Raw genomic sequence first — 11,627 nt, 5'->3', positions numbered from 1 at the left:
AATAAAGAATTCTGCGTCTTTCTTTTTCCTGTTCATTTTTCTGAGAGGGCATCACACAGTTAATTATTCTTCATTGGCTCATCATTTTCATTTCATTCACTCATTTATGAGTGTGGTGTGTGTTCAGGATTTCAACCCGTTTTTCATCCTGGTGTAAAAGTTATGTTTATTCCATGCTGCTATTAACTTTCATTCGATCCTATTTTGTTTTTTTTTTATCCTTTTGGTGAATTCTCTCATTTGTAACCAAATTACCTCTGCAATGCGACTTACACAAATGACTACGTCATATGTCAACATTCATTTTCCTTTCCGATGGATCTTTGGTGTATAGAAGTCCCTTTTTGGAAACGGACCTTTAGAAAATCACTAAAATTGTCCACCATTTCATAATAGGAGCTCATTTACACCTGATGCCAAAGTCAGTACAACTAATTGGCATATGGATAAAACACAGCCGAGTGAGAATCGGAAAATCTTGGAGAAAGATGAATAATGACTTGAGCTCATCTTGACATTATTTGACCTTGATGAAAGAATAATTAATTACTGCTGAACCGGATATTAGCGGTTCACACCAGACTTGCAGGGATTAGCACACACAACTCATGTAAGAGAGAGAGAGAGAGAGAGAGAGAGAGAGAGAGAGAGAGAGAGAGAGAGAGAGAGAGAGAGAGTCAAATCAAATAAAATTAAATCAAAATCAAAATCTTTATTTTTATTTTACAATGGTTTTCTACATGCAATATTTTCAAAATATACACAGCACCCACCGACTTATAAATAAAATAACAGAGAGAGAGAGAGAGAGAGAGAGAGAGAGAGAGAGAGAGAGAGAGAGAGAGAGAGAGAGAAACAAATCCTACGCAAACATGCAAGCAAACATCTAAGTATAATTTAGTAAGGGGTGCAGGAAATTGTCTAGATGGAAGGTTTAATAACTCGAGGTACTGCTAGTAGTAGATGATAAATATTCGTAAGTGCTGTCAGGTTTTCGGGTTATGATTAGATACCCACCAATAAATTTCCTTTCTTAAAGACTGTTTGCCTTATGCCTGAATATAAATGATAACATCATGAGCAGTTATCATACGCTGTGGGATATTATTATTAATAATAAAGAGAAAACAGAAGTTAAAGGAAGCCGTCCAGTTAAAAGAAAAAAAAGAAAAAATGGGTCAAAGTTTCTTCGGCGCAATCGAGATTTTCTGTACAACGTATAGTGCTGGATGAGCCGCTTTCCATGAAACTTTCAGCCACGGCCCGGTTGTGGCATGTCCTATAGCGTTGCCAGACGTACGATCTGGCTAATTTAATCTTCAATAAAATCAAAACTACTGGGGCTGGATGGCTGCAATTTGGTATGTTTGATGATTGGAGGGTGGATGATCAACATACCAATTTGCAGCCCTCTAGCCTCAGTAGTTTTTAAGATGTGAGGGAGGACGGAAAAAGTGCGGACGATCAGACAAAGCCATCTCAATAGTTGTCTTTTACAGAAAACTAAAAATCGGTGACTTTCTTTCACTTGGGTTTTATTAACGAAAATACCTCGCTCAATTACGTCTCCTGGCCGGGCCAGATACACGTATCTAATTTAATACCCCTATTGCGTAGGTTGTTCCCAAGGCAAAGTGTATTCGATATTAAGTGATGTTTGTGACTTAATATTTGTGAGTGTAAAAAAATCACGTGTGTATTAATGTCACAGGAATAGCAATCAGATCTCATGGTGGAGATGGGCTGATATAGATTCTAAGCATAGAACATGAATTCAGCAGGAATATGTACATCGGAGTCGAAACAACTTAAACTCCTCTTGATTACCGAATAGAATGAGTCGACTGTCTATCACGCTACCTAATCCAAAAGACTCAGGCTCCTATCTTTGAGTGTCAGTTCTACATAGAATGATTCGAGTCTTCTTGTTTGTATTTCACCACAGAGGTTGAGCTGCATGTCTGATTGTCTCTTGAATCAGTAAGTACCGTTCTAAATTTCAGTTCATTTTTAGTAAAAACTAATGTATTCTTAATGCTGTCCAGAGTGAGAAACTCCGAAGTCAAGGCTAAAGCACAAACTCCCTTCTTGGCGTTAAGTACAAAATGGATAAATAAATCAAGAGTATAAAATGAAAAAAACAATTAATGATGCATGAATGTACACTTTAACATTCAACGTAATAATCAACGTCTTGATGCAACTGACTACTCCGGAGATAAATGTTGCCGCTTCTGAGTTCTTGGATCATTTATTTATCAAATCTAATCTTTCGAATCAAGGCCAAAGCTTATGTTTGTATATACTTAAGAGATTATTTATATTAATGGTGGTCATATTACAGTTCCCAAATGGGTTACACGAAATACTCCAACAACCGCAGAATAAGATTCTAACTTCGAAAACATAAGGGAAGTTGCTTTAATTTTCCAAAATTTAGGCGTAATGCACATATTGTTGACATGGTTTTGTCGAGACCGTATTTGTTTGATATTTTTTTTACAGAATAATCGATACCCTAGCCCACAAAGACCTAAAGTTAAAACCTTAATTTTACCAGACCACTGAGCTGATTAACAGCTCCTAGGGCTGGCCGAAGGATTAGACTTATTTTACGTGGCTAAGAACCAATTGGTTTCCAGAACGGGACCTACCTTATTGTGGATTAAGCCGAATTTCTATCACCAGAAACAAATTCTCTAACTCTTCATCAGCCGGCCGGGGATCTGCCCATCATCTTTGCCAACGAAGGGCTTTATTTTACGTTTTCCTAAGCCCACGAAACGTTTCCAGAACACCCGACAAGCCGTTGTATCCCACACCAAATCCGTTGGAGATCTGCTCATATTTGAGCTTTATTTTTCTCTACAGCCAAGCTTCGGAATTCTCATTTTGCTTCTTTTTTCCGTAGAGTCGTATCACCTTTACTGTTTCAAAAGGCGGTTTATTGAATCTATCTTGTTTCCTTTTCTTTCTGAGTGTTATTAAATTGTACGTTGCTTTTGCTGTCGTGTGAAAATAATACCTATAAGAAGACGTTATTTAATTCTATTTAAGGCCAAATTGGCCATGATTTAAATGAGGAGAGATTAGAAAGCAGACCATTTCAATACAAGTATTTACAATAACTTTTTTTTTTTATCAAGACCTCACAGTTACCTAAATTCCAGTCGTGTCATATTTGGGCTGTCTGTCTGTCTGTCTGTCTGACACTCTTCCTGATCAAACATGCACATAAATATAACGAATAAAGCAACACTCATTCCTGGTAACGCAACCATATGTTCAGAAAGACGGGTAATGTGACGCCCTACACTAATTAAAACCACGAATAAGTTGCTGTATTTTGCGGTTGGAAATTGCTCCGGAGATAAGATGCAATCAAGAAGACACGAAGTGGCTACTCAGACGGGCGATAAATAAAGGTTCTTCTGCAGAAGCACATCAAGGGCGTCAGTCTTTGTCTAAGAGAATTGTTGCTTTCGATTTTATTGCTTGATGAGCAGTTTGGATCTCGGGGTCGTCTTGTTTTGCTTGCTGTTTTTTTCGTTGATTATCGGTAGATTTTAGGCTCATTTTTTCCCCCCTTTTTGAAGAACTTGAATTTGTCCCTTTTCACGTCGTGGTTAAGCCTCGCTTTTTACTTTCCCTTCCATTTGTAGTTGTCATCACGTCATTGATAAATAAATAAAGATTGAAATTAAAGATTAGAGGAAGGCTGAAAAATAAATAGGTTATAATTAAAATGCACACGCACTCATAAACACACACACACACACACATATATATATGTGTGTGTGTGTTTGTGTGTGTGTTTGTGTGTGTGTAAGTGTGTGTGTGTATGAGTGTATGTGTGTACATGTATATAAAAAAAATGGATTTTGGGGAGATATAAGATACTGAATCTGAGAACAGAGGTTATGATAAACTATATCATAAGCAAAAAATCTTAAAACCTTAAAAATTTTTTAGTAGTTTTCTTCAGCTTAAAAGGTGGTCCCCAACTCTTACTGGCTCTTTTTCTGTGAAAGAAAAGTCTTGATTATTAAATAAATGATTAGTCAGTCAATCAAACTGTTCATTTATATTCATAAATATCATTGGGCAAATCCAGTGGCTTGAAATCAGTCCCTTATGAAGGAAACGAAGGCTATCCTTCAGTGGGGACAATTTGAAACTGTATCGGATTCTCATTGTTTCCTAAGAAGAAGAAAAAGACAATCATCGGCACCGTTCTCTTTAGCTACGTAATATTCTTGCAATTTTTTTTTACCTATTCGAGTAACCGTCCGCATCTATCACTCAAGTCTTTGCCTCATAAAATGCAAAAGCTTTTAATTTTCGGTAAGGAATTCACTAAGCAGGACAACATTTGGAATTCACAGCGGGATTTTCATAATGGGGACGTTGCCTTCGTTGCGAATGGAAATCTAGCACTGTTTTTTCCTCTGGGTAGATTTGCCGGTTTCGTCTACCTAGCAACGACGGAATGTTATAAAACAAGGACCTGGGTGGAGTCCCGAACGAAAGGTTATGCCAGATAGGGTCACAGGACCCCGTCCTACACTTGTTAAAGGTAGGAGATGATGGTCCCTTTTTTCTGGTGATTTGGAGGTGTAGGGAAGGACGGAGTCAGGAGGGGGGGGGGGCTGCTCCCAGGTACCGGGGAACCTGTTTTAGCATACTTCTTTAGATTCGTACGGGCAAATCTTGCATGACACAGAGGGTGGGGGTAGATCGGGGTTAGGCGACTAGATTCTTAATGGGCTGTGGGTATTGGCAAAGGGGAGGGGCTATTTACGCTTCGCTCATTACAAAAATTGAATTTAGCTTGTTTACTTGTGGTCAAGAATCGCCTACCTTTATTGAATACGTTGTGCTTTCTCTCTTTTTTTTTTTTTTTTTTTTTTTTAATTTTTAAGCAAGTAGTAACGAAAAGAATTAACACATGTCTCACAATCAAACAAAGAGTTATTGTCCAGTCAGTGTGTATTATACAATCTGTTTCACTTCTTACTGGAATTATTTCAAAGGGTTGCTCTGCGTCCTTTGAAGTAAAGACTGTTCTTGCAAGACATAGCTAATCGGTCTCACTGATATTTTCATAGCCATACTGTGAATTTGGTTAGAATTATGCGAATTAAAAAAAAAATCCATAAGCTATTTTTACTAAAATGAAAATAGATAAAATGGCATGAACGTTAAGAGTAGCAGTACTTAAAGATGAGGTAGATCTCCAAGCTTACCTAAATCATATTATTTTAGAACTGATGCTAAATCAAACCATTGTCTTGTGCACATTTGGAAATAGCGTCATCTGTCATAAGTACTCCAAAGTACCTATATGAAGGACCTACTTCTACTCTTCTCATATTTGTGCTAGCATTCAATATTCTCCGTTCATAAACACTTTCAAACTATTTCACCAGCCTCTTCAGTTCCTCCTCATTACCATCAATTAATTAATCACTACATCTGCCGCGAGCATCAGCCCGTTACAGCCCATTTTTGGGGGTGAGGTTTGGGGGTGAGCGAACTAGATCCCCCAAAGGACAGTGGGCACGAACGAGGGGCGGGGCGATTTTCGAGGAAGACTTGGGTATATATAGGACCTGTTACCCTGAGACCAGCATCGTCCTGCTGAGTCGAGACCAAGATGAAGGTTGTGGTAAGTATGGAAGGAGAGAGGACGCCATTTACTCTCAAATTCAACACAGCAGTTTGATTTCTTTCTTGTTTCTGCCATGGGCTTGATCATGGTCAACTGCCTCTACTCCTAACATACTGAAGAATTTTTCTGCTTTAGCATCACTATTATTGAAAATCTAACCATGATGTATTGCCCCTCTGGTATTTACAAGCCGTACCTCCTCCCACTGAAACTTTTCTTCACTTTTCCTCATATGTTTAGAACATGTTGCTTAGATGCTATACACCATGTAGGACGAACATATTACTTTGTGCCGTGTTAAATGACTACAGCTCTTGTCTGCCTGAATTTTCGTAAGAAACCGATTTTATGTATGTTTTTACATTCAAGTTATGGACCTTAAGTTGGTGAAAATTATGCGAACCAAGAAAATATCCTCAACCTTTTTCAACTCAAAAATAAAGTCCATAGATGATGCTTCCTGAACGCGAAGAGCAGCGCAAGAGTAGATTCAGTAGCATTTGATGTTCAGAAAGCTTGGCTGAAGAGAAAATAAAAATGTATCTAAATTATGCCATGTAGTATTGATGCTTAGTTAAACCAGCGACTTGTTTAAGAGCATCTTACAACCGCCCCCCCAAACCCCCGCTGGATGCATACCTTTCTTAGATTATTTCTCTTAAGAACTGTAGCTTACCAATTCAGTTTGAGCTTATTTTTGTATCTTTTAAGAGAGAGAGAGAGAGAGAGAGAGAGAGAGAGAGAGAGAGAGAGAGAGAGAGAGAGAGAGAGAGGGCAATAATTCTTATACAATATCGTTGTGATGTTAAAAGCTCTGGATAACTACTGATTTCAAAAGCATTGAAATCACTAACAAAAGAGTTAACTGAAGAACGAGAGCCGAAGAGAGCCTTCTTTTTGGGAGAGAATGCTATAATCCGTTAGGATGTTGGAGATATTAGCCTAGCAAAGTGATGCTTGCTCAGCGTGCGTTCAACCGCCAATTTCCGAAATTATTTCTCAGCTAATATTTATACCTTTAAGGATAAAAATGTTTTATGTTAGTATGCTCACGACTAGGATATTGGTCATATACATGAACAAAAAGATCTTTCTCTCACATCAAACTGTACTTTGTTATTTCACTGATTATGATCACTTGGTATTTATAAAGGATCAGCATGTAAGATACTGGGATTTTAAGGTTATGTTTGTTTCGATAAATGTCTTTGAAATTTAATTTCCAGTTTAAGGAGTTTTTCGACGTTGAATGTTAAAAAGCAACTGTCAAATTACTGCACTTGAGTATATATTTATTTAAACATAATTTTAAAAAATTTTATATTTATCCTTACAGGCAGTGCTGTGTCTTTTGGGTCTGGTGGCCGCTGAGCCCCAGCTGATCATGCCTTACAGCACACCTCTGCTGACCCCGACGATCAAGGCTGAAGGAGATGTGATCAGCACTTACACTGCAACATATCCCTATGCTGGCATTCCATTGGTAAAGGCTGCCCTTCCCAGCACTCCATTGTTAAAGGCCGCCCTTCCTTTCAACTATGGATATTACCCATACTCCATTCCTACTGTAGTAGCTGCCAAGCCTGCTGAGGAAACCGCTGCCCGCCAGAAGCGTTCTGCTGATCCCGAGCCAGCCATCAACTTCCCAAGCACACTTGGCGCTATTGCTACTCCAGCAGCCACCATCCCAGCTGCTGTTGCTACAATCCCAACTACCCTTAAATACAATTATGCTGGCCTTCCCGCTGCTGTCAGCACTTACACTGTCCCACAGACCATCCCATTCGGTGGAGTTTCTCCACTTGTAGGAACATGGCCTTTCACCACTGGACTTTCCCCTTACGCCACCCACATGCCTTACCTTTACCCTGTAGTGTCCAGTGCCAAGGCTGAGATCCCCAAGGGAGAGGTTGTGGCCCGTGCCAAGCGCTCAGCTGACCCAGAGGCTGATCCTCAGCTCCTGACCACAACCACTGGAGTTACTGGTTTCGCTTACCCAGCTGTCAGCACCGGAACAGTTGCACCAACAACCTTCACCTACCAGAACTTCCCACTCACTTACCCAACCACACTCACTTCTGGTTACCCCTTCAGAACTCTGCCATTTACCACTGTCCTCGGTTAAGCTGATTTCAGAGCTTCAAGGATTTTCAAGAGGCCTTAGATATCTCTCTGTAGCTCCCATCGTCTTGAATTCATCAGTCAAGAAGTGATATCACCAACAACTAGCTCGTAATGATGAGGTATTTTAAAGGCTTCTTGTAGATTACCATCACATCCATTGATTCAGACGGGACTGATCACTGATCACTGATCACCGGAACATGGACATCTTTTGGCTATGGTTAATTTTTTTTTCAATACTTCTCTATACAGATATAAAACGTATAAAAATGTGATATTAAAATCGATTTTAATAAATTCTATTTTCACTTAGGTGTTTATTTTTCCCCAATGCCTTTGATACCAAATGCAGTCATTCTAAGCGCTAAATTCTAATGCTAAATGACAGGGAATATTACGAGATATAAAAATATGTCTTAATAATCTGCTCATATATTTTGGACCATAGATTACCTGTAAAAAGTGAAAAGAACATTGTGCACCTAATATGAGTAAAATTTATTTTTAATTTTGAAAGAATGGGAAAATCTACTTTTGGTATAGCTCTAAAAATCTGATCCCAAACAACAAATGTTGGCAGAGTGGACAATAAGCAGGCTGCCAGGGGGCACTTGGGAGGGACCCTGGGTGCCTGAGCCTATCTATTGGCCAAGTGGAAACATCAAATGGCTTCAACTTTTGGGCTGGTGGTCTATTTTGTTTTCTTTGATGTCAATATGCTTCAAAACTAGGAAGGGAACCCTATTTGTTTGTAGAGCGCAATATTTTGCTAGTATAAATCCCTTAAGCATAAGGTATTATTCAACCCTTTTGTTCCACGATTAACAATAATAACAGAATCAACGTGTAAATGTTTTAAAGTGTGTACATTGCAAAAGTATAATTTCTTTGACAAAATAATGCTTTTGAAAGCAAACTTAGCAGTTACACTTTACCTGCTATTTGTTGACGTTGATTTCACGTTACCCTAACACAAGATAATTAATGATATTGACAAGAAATGAAAGTAAGGTCAGGCAATGTTAAAAAACTCCAAACAACGTAAATTTAAAAAGACAAATACATTAGAATCTTTAAATACTGCTATAACTTTCAGGATAATTTTAGAACGTCATGAACTGACAAATATTAATGAATACCAGTAAAGCTGGAAAAATTTATGATGCAACTAATAGTAACGTAAGTGACTTTTTCTGGTGCCTGACTGGTACATAAAATAATAATTTTGGTTGTCTCAGGTCAAACAACCCATGCTCTGTCATAGTTTCATCTCTTTTGTCGAAAATTGGGGGTGTTCAGGTACTATTTACACCAAAAGAGTGTGGTCTATTGTTTTCTGGATGCCATTATTTAGAACACTGCAGCTCAGTTTCTGCCATCACAGCAGCGTTTTCTATGCTATGTATTGTTCTTTTCACATGAATACATGATACTGTAGCAGCAAATGAATCCAGCATGGAAATGTTGATGGCACTCCTCTTGAACCACATCCAGGTTTCCTTCAGCAAGGTGTCCCACTCCTTTGTCGTGAATATCGTTGATGTGGATAAGATTTTAGAAACAGGTCCTCATTATCAAATAGGCACAACACTGATTGTTGTTTATACTGGTTTTGATTTTTTCTTAGCGGTTTTTTTTTACACACGCGATCAAGTGCTGACGCCCGTAAGTCTTTAAGTTAGGATGGTGAACAGAATCAATTTTTTTGAGATGATTAAACATGGCTATGATAGTTCTTTATGCTTTTCTACGTGAATTTCTAGTGAATAAGAAAGTTCTTCATAGGTTCCTTCTGCTATGCGCACACGTACGGCTTCTCAGGACATCACAACTGAAGAGAAAAATAAGGGTAGCACGCTGTCTGCGAGACCACTGATTTCTAGCTGGTTCAGTATCATTTAGTAAATTAAAGGCATGGGCCAGGTTACAACCTGAAAGTCTTACCTTCAAAGCCAATGGCACCAAATGCGATCAAATTGGACTATGATTCAAACTTTTCAGACATCTGAGTATCCAACTTGCCTCGATAATGTAAGCTCCCTCCTTTAGGCCTGAAGTGTATAATAGTGAGCTGACTGTTGTTTATTCAGGCTAAAATTGTAATTCAGATTCGCATCTTTAATGTTACAGCAAAAAACGAACTTTACATCTATTTGAAATGGCTGGTTGCCAGGCCTTCCACTAATCCCAATGTGTTTTTGCCGGACGTCAAATTTTTTTCCAGCTTTCCAACTTCCAGATGAAAACCAAAAAGCATAAATTTCTTAGTGTTTATGGCTTCATATTTATGACTTTGAGTTCTTTCACTCTTCCTCCCCTAACCCTTATAACAACTCCCTTCATCCTTAAAAGAAGTTACACGAGCTTTTATCAGCATATCTACCTTATTTCTTTTAGAGAAGGAAATGGGTTAAGCTGACCAAGCCAAACTCAGTTTCCGTCAGAAAGGAGATTGTTACTCGACTTCCATTATGGATTATTGACATACAACTTGTATTCATCATTAGTCTAAGTTCTTATGGAAAAGCCAGATAGCCATGATTTTGTGATGGAAATCTACACAGAATAGCAAGAAAGAGCAAGAAAAAGTAGAACTTGATATGGAAAACAAATACTGATAAATAGGTTTGCGCCTAAAAAATCAACAAAATAACTATAAATTAAAAAAATTAAGCATTGATCTTATGTGCGAATGCCAGTGGGCTAGACAATCAGTATCTTTTTCTAGCCCAAGTTAAAAAAAAACAATAAGAGGAAGATGAAGGAGAAGATGGGGTGTACATTTAGAACTGCCTTATATAGGAAAGAAGGTTTACAAGAGTCATGAAAAACAGAGGAAGGAACCTCCCACTTGAACATAGGGAACACAGAGTGATATAGTACCAACAAGGGTGGCAGAGAAAAGTCACCTTCCATTAGACAAGGAGAAGACGGAGAGATGAGATAAAAGTAGCTAGTAATCCAATGAATTTCCTTTAACTGAGTCCTACAAAGAAGGCAGAAAAAAAGTCAACCTACCTATGAGAGAAATATTCCTGATGGGGTTAAGTAGGTTCCATATAAAGTTTTACCGACTAGGAAAAAGAAGAGAATGTATAACAGCTAAATAAGACATGTGTGAGCAAACTAAACGTCTAAAATACTGATAAACGTGAGGTATCCAATCAAATTTTCATTACAAGTAATTAAAAAACTGGATGTGGGGCAAACAGAGAATAGGAAGAACTGTGTCTTGGAGGTATCAAGTATGAATTTGTCTAAAGTTAACTGTTGAAGTTAGTTCACAAGACCAAATCTAACAGACAAGGCTATTGCAATTCGAGACTGAGTGATGCGGATGGAGAAGAAACATGGATGTCTGATTGATTCTGCCAGTTATGGTTGAGGAGAAGGCCAAACACCAGTGATAAAATTTGGAAGTGTATTTTTTAAGATAGTGCGAGTTTGGTAAAGTTTTGGATATTTCAGTGATGGTGAGAGAGCAAGAGTTGGAAGGCTCAGACTAGTCACCACTCTAAGGGTATGGCCACACTGCAAGCGGCAAGGTAGCGTTTAGTGATGAGCAGCAGTGGTAGAGTAAACGCATAGCATGGCGACACTGGAGCCGCCGAAGGCGTACGCAGCACGTGAGTCGAAGCTGACCCTCAGTGCAGACACAGAATCATCAAATTTGTTAAGAAAATTATGTTATTTGAAAATACTTCCACGAAGTTAGATGAAATGCCAGTAAAAAAGTCTGGATTCATGATTTTACCAAGAGAAGAATTTTGTAATCTATATAAACAGTTGTCAATTGTATGATGACAAGCTTTATGATTATTTGAAACTGGAA

The 11,627-nt window shown here is 38.4% G+C and overlaps 1 protein-coding gene across 1 annotated transcript; it reads left to right on the top strand.

Annotated features, from left to right (window-relative positions):
* Window positions 1-5,631: 5,631 nt before the first annotated feature.
* Window positions 5,632-8,103, top strand: LOC136837723 (uncharacterized). The gene is made up of 2 exons (XM_067102623.1): window positions 5,632-5,668; window positions 7,008-8,103. Exons 1-2 carry the CDS (start codon window positions 5,657-5,659, stop codon window positions 7,794-7,796), a joined length of 801 nt encoding a protein of 266 aa, XP_066958724.1. The 5' UTR covers window positions 5,632-5,656; the 3' UTR covers window positions 7,797-8,103.
* The last annotated feature ends 3,524 nt before the right edge of the window (window positions 8,104-11,627 follow it).

The sequence above is a fragment of the Macrobrachium rosenbergii genome, chromosome 59 (genome assembly GCF_040412425.1).
Source record: "Macrobrachium rosenbergii isolate ZJJX-2024 chromosome 59, ASM4041242v1, whole genome shotgun sequence".
In the NCBI taxonomy this organism is placed as follows: Eukaryota; Metazoa; Arthropoda; class Malacostraca; order Decapoda; family Palaemonidae; genus Macrobrachium; species Macrobrachium rosenbergii.
This window is presented reverse-complemented; position numbering and strand designations above follow the sequence as displayed.